General features: G+C 38.5%; 1 protein-coding gene across 1 annotated transcript in view; it reads right to left on the reverse strand.

Moving 5' to 3' along the window:
- The window catches only part of ADAM10 (ADAM metallopeptidase domain 10), a 137523-nt gene that overhangs the window by 69609 nt on the left and 48178 nt on the right, over nucleotides 1-19736 (reverse strand). Inside the window, exons 3-4 of the mRNA XM_075532185.1 lie at nucleotides 7569-7687; nucleotides 4292-4450 (exon numbers count right to left, since the gene is read on the reverse strand). Of these exons, the coding sequence (XP_075388300.1) occupies nucleotides 4292-4450; nucleotides 7569-7687 (278 nt within the window). The remainder of the gene's footprint in view (nucleotides 1-4291; nucleotides 4451-7568; nucleotides 7688-19736) is intronic.

Consider the following 19736-nt stretch of genomic DNA (forward strand, 5'->3'; position numbering starts at 1 on the left):
CTGGGGGACGGAAAACAGAGAAGTGGGTGAAGGGAGCCATCGGACAGGTCAAGATATGACAAAATAATAATTTATAAATTATCAAGGGTCCATGAGGGAGGAGGGAGCGAGGAGGGAGGGGAAAAATGAGGACCTGATGCCAGGGGCTTAGGTGGAGAACAAATGTTTTGAAAATGATGAGGGCAATAAATGTGCAAATGTGCTTTACACAATTGATGTATATATGGATTGTGATGAGTTGTATAAGCCCCTAATAAAAGGATTAAAAAGATATACATAAAATTACTTTCAATATTTCTACTATTATGCTCTAATATCACTCTTGGTATACTGAAAACCCTCCTTTTTTGGGGGGCTTATATTCTTTTTTTTTAAACCCTCCTTACTATGAGCTTATATTTATGAAGACACACAAAAAGTAGGACAGTTAATACTAAAAGGAAGATAAAAATGAAAAGCATTCAATATCATTGATTCTCCAACCTAGTTCATCATCTTTTGGGTGTGGGGGAGAATATGGTCAAAAAACTATCTGGAAATTACTAAAGGAAGGTACATGAAAAAAATACAATTATCTTATATACTCGTGTATAAGCCGAGTTTTTCAGCACAAAAAATGTGCTGAAAACCGGGTTTCGGTTTATACACAGGTCAGTGGTACCCCAGCAAGGTGTAACATCTCGATGGACAGCACCCCCCCACCCCCAGGTAACGAGAGGGGCGCCCGTTATCTCGCGGATGATTGCCGTTTCTCCGCTGTTCAAAGCCCCACTGACACTGCAGGGCTTTGAATGTTTGTTTACTCACATCTAACCAACCAGAGCCGTCCTATGATGTGGACGGCTCCAATTTGCAGAAGCACCCATAGTGTTTCACTTACACCGGCAGCTGAAATAGTAAGGATGTCTCTGTGGCTGCGCTTCCTCTCTCCCCTCTGGTCTCTGTGTTAATTAACATCTGCATCCCCCACTCGCGCGGACTCCCCCACTCCTCCCCGCTCACACGTCGTGGGGGGTGGGGGCATTACCATGAAAGTTTTTTTTCAAAGTCTTGTTTTTTTATCCTATTAGAAATTGATACTCTTGAACCAAAACAAAAACACCAGTCATATGAGGCTGGTTTAAATGAAGGGTATGTCAAGAGCAGAAGAGAGCAATAACAGTATTGCAAGTAGGGAATGCTGTGTTGACGAAAAGCAAGTGAGGGAGTGGCGGAAAATGAAGGCTGACTTGGAACAGATTCCAAAAGCTAAAAAAGCTCATTGTGATTTAACGTCTTTTTATGGGGCTCTAGAGAGTGAATTGCATAAATGGGTTATGGAGTGTTGTCAAAATGGTTACTGCGTAACACGCATGGGAATCCGTATATGGCTAAGGATGACAACTATAAAGCACCAGGCATTGAAAAATTTGCTGCGTCAGCAGGATGGTATACCCACTTCATGACTAGGTTTGGCCTACTATGTTTGGGACAAAGAACAAAGATTTCCCAGAAAGTGCCACAAGACCTAGAAGAAAAAATTATGTCATTCCAGTCATTTATTATAAAACAAAGAAGGATTTATAATTCTGACCTGGCAGATATTGGGAATATGGATGAAACTGCCATAACTTTTGACCTTTCAAGCAACAGAACTGTGGCAAGTTTAGGAGAAAAAAACATTTTTCTCAAAACCACAGGAAATTAAAAAAAAATACTTTACAGTTGTTCTATCATGTTTGGCTAATGGAACTAAGCTGCGTCCAGTCATTATTTTTAATAGACCTTGCCTAAAAAGATCAATTTCCCACCAAGAATTACTGTGCATGCACATGTTAAGGACTGGGTGGATGAAGACGGAACAAAAAAATGGCTGGAAGAAATTTGGAACCGACGACCAGGAGCAGCCTTAAAGAAAAAGCCATCATTACTTGTTTGGGATATGTTCAGAGCCCACCTATTGGATGACATAAAAAAAATTGGCAAAATCTAGTAAGGTTACTTTAACTGTTATTCTAGGTGGGCTTCCATCTGTACTGCAGCCTCTGGATGTATCTTTGAATAAGCCTTTTTAAAGACTATGTGCGAAGGATGTGGCATGAATGGATGTCATCTGGTCAAGCCCGACTAACAAAAGGAGGAAATCTCATGAAGCCTGACATAGAGTTAATAGCAAAGTGGGTTCGAGATGCATGGGAAGGCATTCCAGAAGACATGGGGCGATGCGCCTTCCAGAAACGTAGTATTAGTAATGCTATGGCTGGCAGTGAAGACTGCGCTTTGTATGAAAATGACAGCAGTGATGGTGAAGACGGCGATCTCAGTGAGGGCAGCGTCTATGATGACTTCACACTAGCTGAAGCTCTGCACTGGGATACGGATGATGATGAGGAATCCAGTTTTGAAGGATTTTAACTCTTTACATTTTAGCTTAGTTGCTGATTGAGCTCAGGGAATAGTACTCTTAAGGTATCATAGTTGATACCTTATTGTTTTTGTTGAACCTGTTTTCCACTGACTGCGCTGGCTTACTAAAGTTAAATGACTTGTTGTCCTTTGATTTATTTCAAATAAATATTTAAATACATTAACCCACTGATGTCTCCATTTTTAGTCATTTTATTTTCATTTGTTTTGATTATTGAAACTCATCGATAGCTTCTGCAATTTCCACCCTCGGCTTATACTCGAGTCAGTCGGTATTTCTGGTTTCCCAGGTAATAATTAGGTACCTCGGCTTATACTCGGGCCAGCTTATATTCGAGTATATTCAGTATATTTTGAAGAAATGAAAGTGAAGGAAAGAATAGACTCTGCTTACATGTACATGTCGTGGCCAAGAGATGGAGAAGACACAATATGGAACTCACGACCAGGAGGCACACACAGGAGAGGGTACAGTAGGGAGTATAACGCAAAGGGAACAGTATGATGACAATAAAACAGGAAGGGAAAGACACACATTTTTCTCTTCCTTCTCTTTCTTTTCCCAAAGTCTCTCATTTGATTTTACATCATTAATAAATATGAGAGAAACCACAGAGAAGTCATTCCAAGACATCTTTAAGTAATTGAAGAGGAAGTTGCTGCATAGATGCACGGTAACCTACAATGTCAAGCGCACTGCAACAGAAACTGCATTTGGAAAACCTACATAGCCTGATAGGGCAGTAAGCCTACCCAAAACAACCCTAACTTATTAAGAAAATTACAAAGCAACATACAGACCAGGTATATGATAATTCTGCTGGAAGAATGGAAGTCACAGGAGTTCACATTCCTGCGTGTGAAGGAGGGCTGTAGCGTGGAGCTTGAGGGAAAACGTAGAGGGGCAATTAGAAAAGGGAGTCAAATAGAAATGAGTAAACTTTGGGAAGAGGCAATAATGAACTTGTGATTTAGCAGGTAGCTAAATTATAAATGCACAACCCTCAGAATAATTATATTTTATCATAATCCAAGCATCAGCGCTAACAGAGGTGGACAGGCTACAGTGTAGATATTTTCAGAACTAACGGCCCCCAAAGTCAAAATAGTTATGGCAATGACAGTTTATTACTAGAGGTGAGAATGAAATACTGACAGTAAATTCCTGGTTGTAAAAAGGAAACCAAGATAAAACTGTCAAGTTAGGAGAACAGGCAAAAATTAAGAGACTAGTCTATAATAGAAAATGTCACGTACAGGTACTCAAGAAACATTTAAGTTGGAGGAGTATGTCTATGGTATTACAATAAAACACTCTAGTGACTGAGGAGTATGGAAGACAGCCAAATGTAGAATTAAAGGTGAAGCCTACAATGGAAAAGAAACTCAACCAACAAACGATCATCATATAAAGACCATGGTAAAGAACAAAATCTACAAGGATGAACCTAGGATCTTGCCAAACTAGGGTCAAAGAAATACGCAAAGTAAAACAATACCTAAAATATGCTTTAAATACTACACATATCCACATTTCAATTTTCATAGACAATAATGTTTGTTCTAGCTTCAATGGCCCACAAAATTAATTAATAACATTAATCATACAGACAAACAAGTTAGGATTGCAGACTGAATCAGAAATGGCTGGCTCAAAGTTCAAACAGTTTGTTGTATCATCTCATAAAGTATTACTGGTATAGATAAGGTAAGGTGCACATAGATGGAAAGACTATCATTCACTATAATGAGACTTTGGTTATGAAACTTACTGATAGCCTAAGTAATAGCTTAGGAAAGAAAATAACTGAGGATTCCATTGTTTCCACATATTTTTACCTATTCCTAGATCTTTCTGCTAAAGGCAGAAAGATCAAGTACTTACTGATATCATCTTCATGGTAAATGACAGAGTGAAACGGCAACGTTCGATCTTTAATGTATCTCTCCGCTGGCTCAACATAAAAGGTGCCACCAAGAGTGCGGATGAATCCTTCAAATCTCCCATCCACAACAGAACCATGGCTAAAACTTCCTTCTTCACCTATCAGTGAAAGAAACAATCTCTTGAAAAGTTGACTTGGGCATAAAAGTTAAATGAACTCTCCATTACAAAGCCAGAATATAAATTTACTAATTAATTTTATCTCTCAATAAATGTATCAATTTGACTTTAAGATGTATACAGCAGGGGTAAAAATAGATGTTTACAGCAATATATCAATAATAAAATATATTAGAAATAACAAAGAAAAACAACAGAACATCTGTCTTATTGCCAATTATAGTCCTAGCACATAGCACAGTGGTTATCATAAATTCAATAAGCATTTGAGAAATAATTGCTAAATTAACTTTAACTTGGTAAAAAAGCAAACCATTCCACTGCTAAAATCTTCCTTTCCAGAATAAAGATATCAAATGTATGTTTTTCAAATGTTACTTTAATTTGCCCCTAAAGGGGGGGAGGGGAGGCTTTCCCACTATATATTATAATGGGCAAAAGTATGGTGACTTCCTTGCCACCTTTAGGTTTTCTAAATGTAAATATGTTATAGAAATGTGTCAAATATTTCAGAAGCAATTCAAACAAAAGTCTATCAGCACTCCTTTTTTGACAGAAGGCAAAATTCTTGCTCCATCAATTATATTGGTTACATCTGGTAAAAGATGCAACAGAAAAAGAGGATACTTTTGGTTCTGCAAGGAGCCTTGGAGACTTAGTGGTTAAGCGTTGGCTGTAATCTGCAAGGTCGGCAGTTGAATACCACCAGCCACTCCACAGAAAAAGCACAGGACCTTCTACTCTTGTAAAGAGTTAGTCTCAGAAACTCAGAGCCAGTTCTGCCCCATCCTGTAGGGTCACTATAGGCAACTACTCAGCAGCTGTGTGTTTGGCTCTTAATACAATTACACAGAATGGTTGAGCAGCAAACATTAAATGATAAGGAGGGACAGGAGAGAGAAGGAGGAGTCTTTAAAAATTGAACTTACTTGTTAAGATCAAATTCTCTCATGAAAACAAAAATAAAAATCGAAGCTTCCACAATTTCTAAGTTTCATATTAACATTAGTGAGTTGACTCTTTAACGGAAACCCAAGGCATCAGCAGCATTTAGTTTTTGTTTTTTAAGTATTATTTTATTGAGCTATAATTAACATATGATGAAATCCTAAAGGGTTGTGCAATAATCACTACAATCAACTTGAGAACCTTCTCTTCTTTTTGGTACCCTCTGATGTGGACTCCCCGTGTCCCCCACCCTCCCCTTCCGTGCCCCATGCACTCATCAATCCAGCTACTGTCTTCATAATTTCCCATCCATCCCAGTTTCCCTATGCAGATAAACATTCAAAACAAGGGTAAACAACAAATCAGAACCCAGCAACAATGATCACATAAAAGATGTAAAGATCTCAATCTAAGAGAAAGCAGAGAATATTAAAATGCTTGAGTAAATTCACATTAGGTCCAGAAGTAGATCAAATTACAAGGTGTTATATTCCAGTCTAAGTATAGCTGCTAAAATCCACTTTACAATGTTTTTGTTAGAGCTGTTAGATGTTAGAGCTGTTAATATTCCTAGCTTATGTGTGCTGGGGATTCACAGGGAACTCAAACCACATAGGGATCCTGTCCATGGATTTTGGGCTACCACTATCATACATACCACTATGATCTAATTTGAAACAACAAATCAGGTATTTAAAATTTAGGCACTGGTACAATTCCCTCCTCCAGGTCTGGATCTTATTATTTGCAATCTTAGCATCACACAGATGGGTGTGCTTCTTCTGTGTTGACTTAGCAGACTCCTCGCTTATACATAGCTGTTTGTTTTGAGCCAAGCCTGTAAGACCCTAGAGAGTATTTTTCCATAGTAGCCATATACCATTTGATTTCTTCACCACACTTTGCTATGGCACCCAAGGCATCTGTATGTTAAATTGTACTTTCTGAACCAACACCTAGCCAAATAAGGCTGAGACTATTACGTTATTTGCCCCAAAAGACAAATAATAAAGAAAATATTAGAAAAAAATATATTTTAAAAATCTACACTAGGGAAAATATTTTTCTTTGGCTATAGAATTATGAGTATAAAAATAGGTACTTATTTAATTAGATGTTTAGTCTGCATGTGAGAAAAAATAAATACAGAAATGTCTCATTTACCCAGCATAAACAAAACATTTAAAAACACCTAAATATGTGATTTTTCCTAGTAAGATTTTGAATGAAAATATAATACACAGAAATAAAAGCTAAGCACTTTAACTTTTTCTTAATAATTAAAGATTATCTTGAGTATTTACAAATACTCAGGGTTATAACATAATAATCATTACCCTTCTAATACCTTCAGATGGCTTTGATTTTCCAGCATTTTTATAACTTCTGTAACTGTTCTAGAGTTCTGGTGCCTCAGTGGGTTGTACACTGGAGCTTTTACTGTAAGGTTAGTCATTCAAAACCACCTGCCACTCTGCGCCGGAGAAAGACGAAGGAGCATTCTCCTCTGTCAGTCGAGGAGCAGTCCGTCCTGTCCCACAGGGTGCCTGCCAGTAGGAACCGACTCACTGGCAGAGGGTGATGATTGCTCTGCTCCTTCCGGCACTCACACACCCATCATATGTAAGCTTCCTCTGTGCTTACGGGTGCCTCCACCGCCCACCTTTTTAAGCTCTTATAGCTAAAATTTTACGAGAAATGTGAAAACAAGCACGGTTTTTGAAAACCCCTCAGGGGATTTTCCTATAAATGACTTTGTCACATTATTTCTGACTGTTAAATATTTTTTACAGTTTTCTTTTACAGAATAGGCTTGATGGCAGGAAGTTTAGTTATGGTTTTTCTTATAAAATCCAACAAAGTTACCACTAATTTTTTTGCGTAGAGACAAGGAAAATCAGAGCATTATAAGAAGTGTTACTTTTTTTAAATCTACCAGTTTGGAGGTAGTAAAGAAAGTCAAAAACTCATACCTTTCAGAAACCAGCATACACATAAAAGTAAATGAGGGTGTTACTTCAGTTTACCCTTCACAACACATTAAATCTTGTGGTTTATTTCTTTCTCTAATATTTGTTTGTACTTCAAAATAAAATAATTCATTTTCATACATACAAAAAATAAAGAAATATGTTAAAATTCAACTTACCAAAAATATGTCCAGTGTAAATATGAGAGGTATCATAATCAAGCACATCATTTGATGTTTCTACTTTAAATTCATCACTGAAAAGGGAAGTATCCCTCTTCATTCGAAGATTGAAATGTCTGCAAATTAGAATAAAAAGGAAATAAGTAATTAAAATAATCCAATATTTACATATTTTTTGTTTTTTAATTCTATAGAATATGGACTAGGTCACATTTTAGCTATATGGAAATTATACTGAACAAGATTTTCTTCTGAAAATTCTGCTCTGAAACTCAACCAATTAGCTGTGGTAGGATTATAATTTACATACAATTAAACAGTATAGGATATGTTGAAAAATAAATGCTTACAAGCTGATTTCTATAAAACACTACAAGATCATTCCAACAGCAACTACATCACTTGGGAATAAAAGCAGCTTCTTGACTCAATTACTATTATCCGCAGCTACCTGTCTTACCGCTCCAGTCGTTCTGCAGCCTTGTCCCTTTCCCTACTTTTTTACAACTCCGAAAACACATAAAAAGGAACATCCATATTAAGCATTCAACATCTCTTTCTCAGAGAAGCAACCTGTATGCTCTTTCTTTTATATACATGTATACATGCACACACCCAAAAAAACACCGTTCAACTCTTTTTTACTTGGTGCAGTGGAGAGGGGGGACTTCTGAAAGTAATATTTATACATAAGTAAATATATATTTTAAAGAGTACTCTAAGAACTCTATTACTTAAAATATGAATTATAAACTCATGGAATCAGAATGGTATGGGAAAATAGGCAGTCACTACATGCATTGTGGCACAAATAAAATTATATAATTTCTATGGTGGAAAAGCAAGCAAAACTTATCAAAATGACAAATTCACATATTGGTTGACACAAATATTCCACTTCCAGAAATTATTTTACCCAAATTTGAGTATAAGTCATATTTACCTTATCACTTGTTTTTAATAATAAAATGATGGGAAGAAAATAACTAAATAAATAAATCATGGTGCATTCATCCAATCATATTACTACACAGTTGAAAAACAGTATAAAATCTTTTCACTTAATGAAATCAAAGATCTAAGTTTTTTTGTGGAGAGGAAAAAAACGTGTGTGTGTGTGTGTGTGTGTGTGTGTGTGTGTGTGTGTGTGTGTGTAAAATTGTCCAGGAATGTTATCATTTCCTTAAAACAAGGGTTTGGGGAACAAAGACTAAATATCACACCTCTGTAGAAAGGCAAATCTCAGAGAAATTCCAGGTCCCGTTCCAGACCACCAGAATAAAGCAATGATCACAATAAAGCAGGTAACATGACTTTTTGTTTCCCAGTGCTTATAAAAGCTACAGCTACACCATATGGTAATCTGTTAAAGTATAACAGAATTATGAAACATTTTCAAATATTATGGAATATTTGAAATACTTGAATCACCAAAAGGTGACTCACAGATACAAAGAGAACACATGCTGCTGGGAAAATGGTACTGATAGACATTTAAAGCAGAGCTGTCACCAACCTCCAATTTGGTTTTTTAAAAGTGCAGTAGCTATGAAGTGCAATAAAACAAGGTATGTCTATATTATAAATATATGCATTATAATCTCTTGAAGGTGATATTAGAAAACAATAACTCAAAATATAAAGAAATGAACAAAACTGCAAGAATGGAAAGTGAACAGCTGGAAAACAAGGAATAAAAGGAGACGATTACATAGCCTTTGGACCTTTGAATGCCAGAGCATGCTGTTATTTTTAATTCAAACTTAAATGATAATTAAAATAATATCTTAAGATAAAAAAATTGAGCTCTTTTGAGGAAAAAAAATCAATTTCAATTTCCAAACAACTGACAGAAATAAGCACAGGCCTGCTGCCAGCCAGAATAGAGAAATCATTACTGAATATGTTCTCCCACCAGAAGAATATCATTTTTATATCACGTTTATCAAAGAACCTTGAAAAATTCTGTAGGCAAAATATTGAATGATGAAGCAAACATCAAGAGAAGATGGAAAGAATACACAGTCACTGTATTAAAAGAATTCATAGACAGTCTACCATTTCAGGAGGTAGCACATGAGCAAGGACCAAAGGGGATGGGAGGAAGAAGCTCAAATCACACTGAACGCAACAGACAAAAACAAGGCTCCAGAAATTGATGGAATACCAGTTGAAATGTTTCAGGAAGCTGAAGAAGCACTGGAAGCACTCACTCATTTATGCCAGGAAATTTGGAAGACAGCTTCTTGACCAACTGACTAGAAGAGACCCATATTTGTGTCCATTCCAAAGAAAGGTGACCCAACACAATGCTCAAACTATAAAATATTTTAGTATAGCACGCAGGTAAAATGTTGATGATCTAACAATGATTACAGTAGTACATAGACATTGTACTACCGGAAGTGCAGGCAAGACCTGGAACAAGGGATATCACTGCTGATGTCAGATGGATCCTGGCTCAAAGAAGAGAATACCAGAAAGATGTTCACTTGTGTTTCATTGGCTATGCTAAGGCATTTGACTGTGTGGACCATCATGAACTGAGAATAACCTTGTGAACAATGGGGATGCCAGGACACTTCACTGTACTCATTTGGAACTCATCAAGAGGCAGTTGTACAGAGAACAAGGAATACCGCATGGTTTAAAGTCAGGAAAGGTGTGCGTCAGGATTTTAACCTTTAACCATACTTGTTCAATCTACATGCTGAGCATATCATTAGAGACGCTGGATTACATGAAGAACAGTGCAGCATCAGGATTGGAAGAAGGCTTATTAACTACCTGCAGTATGCAGATAGCACAACCTTGATTGCTCATTGAGGAGGAATTAAAGCTCGTGCTGATGAACAAGGATTGTAGCCTTCAGTATGGACTACAACTCTGTAAGGAAGACCAAAATCCTCACAACGGGACCAATAGGTACTATCATGATACATGAGAGGAAAGATTGAAACTGTCAAATATTTTGTCTCACTTGGATCCACATCAATGCTCATGGAAGCAGCAGTCAAGAGATCCAAAGACATACTGCATTTGCTAAGTCTACTGCTTACGACCCCCTCCTTAGAGTACTAAAGAGCAAGGACGCAACTCTGAGACCTAAGGTGCGCCTGACTCAAGCCATGGTATTCTCTGTTGCATCGTTCCCATGTGAAAGTTGGACACTGAATACGGAAGGCTGTAAAATGACAGATGTATTTAAATTGTGGTGCTGGAGAAAAATATTGAAAGTACCATAGACTGTTAAAACGACAAACTGCTCTGTGATGGAAGAAGTACGGCCAGAGTGCTCCTTAGAGGCAAGAATGGGAGATTTCCTTTTTGCATACTTTGGACATGTTGTCAGGAGAGACTAGTCCCTGGAGAAGAACATCATTTTTGGTAAAGTGGAAGGGCAGTGAATAGAAGGCTCTCAATGAGATGGACTGACACAGTGGCTACCATCAATGGGCTCTGGCAGAGGAACAACTGTGAGAATATCATAAAACCGGACAGTGTTTTGTTTTGTTGTGTACAGATAGGGTCACTAAGGGTCAGAGTTGACTTGATGGAACCTAACCTAATATCAAACAACAGGTCTGAGACAGTACACAGGACAGTGAAGGCCTGGTCTCTGAAAGGAGGAAAGTACACCCGGTAAGCTCTAGGCTCCCTCAGGTGATGTCCCTGGAGGCTTTTCTGGACCACAACTCGGGGGAGCACAGCTAGTGCCTGTGGGGCAAAAGAGGCCATTAGCTTTTGCAGAGCAGAGTAACAAAAGAAAATGAAAATATGAGAAGCGTTTCAGAAATCTGCGGGAGTTGACCTTTATTTAATCTCTGATTGAATACTAAGGTGAAATGAAAAAAGGGATATTCAACAGGAACAATCAATTATTGAGGGACTACAACTTGATCAACTACTGGGTCTTGAAAGGCATCAAGATACATTAAAAATCTAAGCAGAGAAGTGGGATTTTGTGGGCATATAATAAAGTATGCTGGAATGTCCTTTCTTGGATGACATCCATCATAACTGATGCAGTATTGGTAATAAGCCTATTGATAATAAGGGAACAATTAAAGTGGAATGATATGAGAAGCAGGAATGAACTAGCTAGCCCTGGAGTAAAAAAGGCATGCTCTACTTATCCTAAGAACCCTGGTGGTGCTTTGGCTAAAGTCCTTTAGTGCTAAACAAAAGGTTGGTAGTTCAAATCCACCAGTCACACTCTGTGGGAGAAACAGGTGGCAGCCTTGGAAAACCTATGACTCACTCCCAAAAACTAAACACACACATCGAAAGATTTCATCAAAATAGCACAAAGAAAACCCATAGACTATAGAGTTGAAACGTGGACATTATCAGACAAGGAATAAATAATTTATCGAGACTGACAACTAATTTAATTTTAAAATTAGAAGAGGATGTGACAGGCACTTCACCCAAGAAAATACTCAACTATTGCTTCTTGGCCTTTTGGCTAAGATCAAGTGAAGAAAACACTCGGCTAGTGAACAAACTAATGAAGAAATAGTAGCGATCATTACCCATTTGAGAGATGTAAATCAAAACAGTGATAGGATCTCATCCAGAATTACTAACCAAATTAAGAGTGAGCAAAAAGCCCTTCACACTGCCGGTGGAATTGTAAAACAGCACAATCACTGTTTAACGCAGTGCAGTGCTTGCTCAAAAAGCTAACAACAAATATTCTATGACCCAGCAATCCCTCTACTTGGTATATACCCTAGGGAAGGAAGCCGGACAACAGGAATAGATATATTCACAGCTATGTTCATCACATCACTATTCACAATAGCAAACAAACAACCTAAATGTCACCACAGAGACATGGACACATTTTGAAACACACACACAATGCAACATTAAGCAACACTAAGGAATAAACAAGAGTCTGTAAAACCCCTTACAACATGAATGAACCTGATGGACATTAAGCTGAGTGAAATTAGCCAACCACAAAAGGGCAAATAATATAAGAGGTTACTATTATAAAAAGTCAAGAAAAGGTTTTCCCACCAAAAGAAACGTTCTTTAACAGTTAGCCAGGGTGGGAGGGTAAGTCATGGGCTACTGGACAGACAAGTGCTAACTTGGGTGGAAGACGAAGGCAATATACAATAAGAAGTTGGCAAAAAATGGAGACAAGGCCACATGCTGGGAGAGGCAATATGCAATTCTGCAATGGTGGGGATCTAGGAGTGAACACTCGAATAGACAGGCAGGATGAAGAGCTGTGGGAGGGAGAGTGGAAATATACAGAGATTTATCAAAGGATCTTTGTATATATGTATTTATTTTTGTTGCAAATATATCTATGTATATAGTGGAACATACAGACGGCAGAGTTATAAAAGCCTCTTAGGTATAACTTAATACCTTGAGGGAACGAATCATTGGGCTGCAGACTCAGACCACAGTTTCAGGAACACCAACATCACAAGGACATTGTTCTTCAGCCTACTTGGGAAAGTAATTAGTCTTAAAAACTCCCGAGCAAACATCTAAGGTGTGTGTGATCACTGGTCACTCCCTCTCCAGAAATACATTGAAGATGTATGGAAATAATTGGTCCTATGGGCTCATAGACCATGAATACATCAGTCTCCAGGACACTGAGACCAGAAGAACTAGATGGTCCCTAGATACCACTATCAACTGCTCTGGAAAGAATCACATTAGAAGGTCCTGCGTAGTATGGGAGAAAAGGGTGGAATGAGACACAAAATTTGAAAAAAAGAAACAAAAAATTATAAAAGACACCAGGCTTATCGACACTCAAGTTTATGGCCCTTAGACATCCTTCAGGTCTGGAACTCCACTCACCTGTGTTAGAATAGTCAATCATTCTTAAAGGCCTGAAGATAAACAAGCGGCCATCTAGCTCAGAAGCAACAAAGCCCACATGGAAGAAGCACACCAGCCTGTGTGATAATGAGGTGTCGAAGGGATCAGGTATCAGGCATCAAAGAACAAAAAATCATATCATTGTGAATGAGGGAGAGTGCAGAGTGGAGACTCAAAGCCCATCTGTAGGCAATTGGACACCCCCTTAGGGAAGGGTCATGAGGAGGAGACAAGCCAGTCAGGGTGCAGTGTAGCAATGATGAAACATAACAACTTTCCTCTAGTTCCTAAATGCTTCCTCTCCCCACTATCATGATCCCAATTCTACTTTACAAATCTGGCTAGACCAGAGGATGTACACTGGTACAGATAGGAACTGGAAACACAGGGAATCCAGACGGATGATCCTTTGAGGACCAGTGGTTTGAGTGGCGATGCCGGGAGCATGGAGGGAAATTGGGGTAGAAAGGGGGAACCGATTATAAGTAAGTATATATAACCTCCTCCCTGAGGGATGGACAATAGAAAAGTGAGTGAAGGAAGACGCCGGACAATGTAAGATATGACAATAATTTATAAATTATCAAGGGTTCATGAGGAAGGGGGGAATGGAAAGGGAGGGGGGGAAATGAGGAGTTCATATCATGGGCTCAAGTAGAAAGCAAATGTTTTGAGAATGATGATGGCAACAAATGTACAAATGTGCTTGACACAATGGATGTACATATGAATTTTGGTAAGAGTTGTATGAGCCCCCAATAAAATGAATTTTTTAAAGAATAGTCAACCATTAAGATCAAAAGGGCCCCCAATAAAATGATTAAAAAAAGAATAGTCAACTATTAAGATCTAAAGGGCAAAGTACAGAAGATTAGAAATAGGAATAGAAATCAGAAGCACAGGGAGGAAGTGGGACGGGCATGGTACTCTGAGGGGCTTGAACTGTTTAAGCTAAAACAAAATATACATGAATTGTTGAATGTAAGCCATCTCTAGAGAAAAACAAAACCCAATCTCTCTTCTATTAACCTTTACCTAATTCACAATAAAAAGCTTAAAAAGAAAAAGGAAACCTGCGTGGCAGTCATACTCTGTCCTACTGAGTTGCTATGAGTCAAGTGCATTCAATAGCATCAAGATTGTCTGCTATTGCAAATGTAGCTTTGGGCACATCCTTAACAACAGTTAAAGACAACCTTCAAAAGTAAACAGCTACCAACATGACAGCAATTAGAACAAAAACTATTTCAAAATACAGAAAATCTGAACAACCTCATTATCTACTAAAGAATACTTAATTTAAAACTTTTCCACAGGGAAAATTCTAGGACCAGATTATTTCTTTGATGTGCTATTAAATTCTATATGAAAAAGTATTACTCTGATTCCAAAACCAGACAAAAACTTTACAAGAAAATTATAGATGAATGTCTCTCATGAGTATAAACACAAAACTCTTTAAGATATTAGAAATAGAACAAAGTAATATGTATTATATGATAAGAGAATTTATTACAAGAATTCAAGGTTGGCTTAATATAAAATCAATCCATGTAATTCACATTAAAAAGGTGAAAAGTCACATAATCAACCCAACAAGTGTAAAAATAAAAATCTAACCAATTTTAACATTCATTCATGGTAAAAATTTTCATCCAACTGGGAAGAGAAAAGAACTCCCTTAACTTGATAAAAAGTACCCACAAAACACCAAGAACTAAGAACATATTTGAGATTAAACACGTGTTGCTTAAGATTGGGAATAAGGCAAAGTTGTCCACATTTAATATTCAACACTGTAATCAATAGTGTAATAAAGATAAATAAAAGGCATTCTGATTCAAACAAAAGGAGAAAAACTACCCATATTTGTAAATATCAAGGTCATGTATATAGAAAATCTTAGATAACTTGCAAATCAAAACTAGAATAAGGAGTTTACCATAAAGCGATGGGTTAAAAGATCAACATACATGGGAATGCGCCCGATCTGATCCCACCACACAGAGGCAAAACACTAAGGGTTTACAACAGAACAGCAACAGGAACAGAGCAACAAAGTCCTCAGGGAAAACGAAAAATAGACTTTGAGGTCAAGGCTTGCCACCCCATTAGACTAGACTGTAAAACACTCCTAAAGGCCAACAGTCATTTAACTACAGGCTTTTCTTTTTTGTTGTGTTGTTTTCTTTTGTTGCTTGGTTTTGCTCTGTCTTACTTTTGTGCATGTTATTATCTCCACAGGTCTGTCTACATAAGATAGGCTGGATGAACAAGCTGGAAGAGAAAACAACGGGACCGATAGTTCCAGGAGGACATGGAAGGGGGGGGGGGGGTAAGGAAGTGATGTTAACAAACCCAGGGACAATGGAGCAACAAGTGATCCAAATCTGTGGTGAGGAGGGTGTAAGAGGCCTGGTAGGGCATGATTCAGGGTAATGTAACCAAGAGGAATTACTGAAACCCAAATGAAAGCTGAGCATGATAGTGGGACAAAAGGAAATAGAGGAAAAAGCTAGGAGACAAAGGGCATTTATAGAGGTCTCAATAAAGGCATGTACATGTGTAAATATATTTATAAACGATGGGAAAATATATCTATGTGCATATATTTATAGGTTTAGTATTAAGGTAGCAGATGAACATTGGGCTCCACTCAAGTACTCCCTCAGTACAAGAACACTTTGTTCTATTAAACTGGCCATTCCATGATGCTCATCTTTCTAACACAACCGCTGAAGACAAAGCGGGTGCATAAGCAAATGTGGTGAAGAAAGCTGATGGAGCACGGCTATCAAAAGATACAGTGTCTAGGTTCTTAAAGACTTGAAGGTAAATAAGCGGCCATCTAGCTCAGAAGCAACAAAGCCCACATAGAAGAAGCACACAAGCCTGTATGATCACGAGGTGCTGAAGGGATCAGTTACCAGGCATCAAAGAACAAAAAATCCTATCATTATGAATGAGGGGGAATGAGGAGTGGGGATCCAAAGCCCATCTGTAGGCAACTGGACATCCCCTTAGCGAAGGGTTGCAGGGAGGATGCGAGCCGGTCAGAGTGCAGTGTAGCAATGATGAAATACACAACTTTCCTCTAGTTCCTAAATGCTTCTGCCCCCCGCCCCGCCCAGTCATGATCCCAATTCTACCTTACAAATCTGGCTACACCAGAGCATGTACACTGGTACAGATAGGAACCAGAAACACAGGGAATCTAGGACAGATGATCCCTTCAGGACAAGTGCTGAGAATGGTGATATTGGAAAGGTAGAGGGAGGGTGGGGTAGAAAGGGGGAATCGATTACAAGGATCTACATATAACCTCCTCCCTGAGGGACAGACAACAGAAAAGTGGGTGAAGGGAGACATCAGAGAGTATAAGATATGGAAAAATAAAAATAATTTATTAATTGTGAAGGGTTCATGGGTGGGGAAATGAGGAGCTGATACCAAGGGCTCAAGTAGAAAGCAAATGTTTTGAGAATGATGATGGCAACAAATGTACAAATGTGCTTGACACAATGGATGGATGGATGGATTGTAATAAGAGTTGTACCAGCCCACAATAAAATGATTTCAAAAAAAGAAACAATGGTTTTCAACCTTCCTAATGGTATGGCCCTTTAATACAATTCCTCATGTTGTGGTAACCCCCCAACCGTAAAATTATTTTCGTTGCTACTTCATAACTATCATCTGGTACTGTTATGAATCAGGCAACCGTAGTGAAAGGGTCATTCGATATCCTCCCCCCCCCCCAGGGGTCGTGACCCAGATTGAGAACCGCTGATATAACAAGGGCTAATTAGGAGTCCTGGTGGCACAGTGATTAAGTATTAGGCTGCTAAATTCAAGGTCCACTGTTCGAAATCACTAGCTGCTCTACAGGAAAAAGAAGAGGCTTTCAAATGCCAAAAATAGTCTCAGAAACTCATATGGGTAGTGTTACTCAGTCCTGTAGGGTCACTGAGAGTCAGAATTGACTCAATGGCAGTGGGTTTGGTTTTGGTGTTCTCTATAAATTGAACCACATAGCTCTAATTCTCAGAAGATCCAGGAGTCCCAGAGGGTAGATGTCAGACAATCTAAACAAAACAGATGTAGTAGGGTGGGCTCCCTGGCTGGATTAAGGATTACTAACAATACAAGTGCACTTACTATGGCATCCCTGAGATTTACTTCCTCGAGCCCTTGGAGTGGAGTGGGGTATGCACTGAGTTGCTAACCATACAGTCAGTAGTTCGAACCCACGAGCCACTCCCCAAGGGGACTCTCACAAAGATTTCAAAAATCCAAAGGAGCAGTCCTATCCTGTCCTATAGAGTCACTATGAATTAGAATGGAATAAAATCACTTAACAGCAGTAGGTTTGGGGTTTTTTGTTTGACTGGTTGGTTTTTTGGTGTGTGTGAGACTTAATAGGATAAAACAGACTAGCTGGAAAAAATAAAAAATGAAATTTAAAAAAAAAGTTGGTTGAAGTAAAAAGTGTAGAGTCCAGTGGTGTGCACACTACTTGAGAGCATATGGGGCAACTGCCATAGAAATTCTTAGGCTTTTCAGTTTGAAAAACACAGCTTCAGGATTGCCTGATGGTCCAGAGGTAGATACATTACCTCATAATGTCTCATAAGAAGAATCTACAAGTGGTCCCAAGGAAGATAAAAGTAAAACTAAAACTTGAACTAAAATAACTAACTCTGTACTTTGTTAAGAAACAAATCATCAGTCCGAGTTTTTCCCACATAAAGGAGCGACAAGGGAAGAATTTACTATACTCTCATCATTACGCAATACAGGATTAAATGCCTATCATGTATTATAACACATGATTACAGTAAGAAAATGCTACCTATTGTCAAAAGACAAAGTCTCTTTTAAAAAGCTTCCAAATTAAAATCAAATGAATACAATCCTAAAAGTCACTTAAATGTATTAATTTTACTAATCAGAAAAGACTAACAAGATAAAGAACACACAAATAAAATCAGGACTTGAATCAACCAGAAGCAGGATCTCGGCAGCCAATCAATGAGTAGCCAGCCAACTCCATGGACAGTTCTCCCCTGCTGTGCCAAAGCTAAGTGCTCCTATGGAACTTTCGAAATGATGCAAAATGAAAAGGACACACCATTAATTTATGCCAGAAAATAAGTATTTTTAATGTCTCAAACCCAAAAATTAATCTATCAATCCAGACCTAAAAAAAACAAAACAACATGTAGTGTCCACAGTTCAAAGCTGTGGCAGCTTAGGTATATGTGTGTATATGTATATATATGTGTGTATGTATATATGTGTATGTGTATGTGTGTATATATATATACCATATTGAATGAAGGGGGAAGTGCAGAGTGGAGACCCAAGGCCCAAGTGTCAGCCAATGGAGATCCCCTCACAGAGGGGTTCAGGAGAGGAGATGGGTCAATGAGGGTGCGAGGTAGTACCGATGAAGAACACAGCTTTCCCCCAGATCCTGGATGCTTCCTCCCAACTACCATGATCCGAATTCTACCTTGCAGGGCTGGATAGGGCAGAGGTTGTACACTGGTGCATATGGGGGCTGGAGGCACAGGGAATCCAGGGTGGATGATACCTTCAGGACCAAGGGTGTGAGGGGCGATGCTGGGAGAGTGGAGGGCGAGTGGGTTGGAAAGGGGGAACTAATTACAGGGGTCCACGTGTGACCTCCTCCCTGGGAGAGGGACGGCAAAGGGGGGGGGGAGGGAGACTCTGGATAGGGCAAGATATGACAAAATAACGATGTATAAATTACTAAGGGCACATTGGGAGTGGGGAGCGGGGAGGGAGGGAAAAAAAAGAGGACCTGATGCAAAGGGCTTAAGTGGAGAGCAAATGCTTTGAGAATGATTGGGGCGGGGAATGTATGGATGTGCTTTATACAATTAATGTATGTATATGCATGGATTGTGATAAGAGTTGTGTGAGTCCCTAATAAAATGTAAAAAAGAGAAAAGAGGAGAGAAAAAAAAGAAAATGATTAGGGCAAAGAATGTACAGATGTGCTTTATACAATTGATGTATGTATATGTATGGACTGTGATACGAGTTGTATGAGCCCCTAATAAATTGTGTAGTTCCCAGGGTAGGTACATTCTTGCTGCTCCACTGCCTCTTTAGCGGACTGCTAAAAAACAGATACTGATTTCACTTTTACTAAAAGAGAGGAAAGTCCCCTTCACAGTTCTTTTGGTTTGCTGAAACAGGTCTTTCATAATAGCAATATGGTGTAAAGCGAACTTTCAAGACATGGGAGACAACATGTAGAAGATACACATGGACGTATTT

This window comes from Tenrec ecaudatus, chromosome 14 (genome assembly GCF_050624435.1).
Source record: "Tenrec ecaudatus isolate mTenEca1 chromosome 14, mTenEca1.hap1, whole genome shotgun sequence".
NCBI classification, from domain to species: domain Eukaryota; kingdom Metazoa; phylum Chordata; class Mammalia; order Afrosoricida; family Tenrecidae; genus Tenrec; species Tenrec ecaudatus.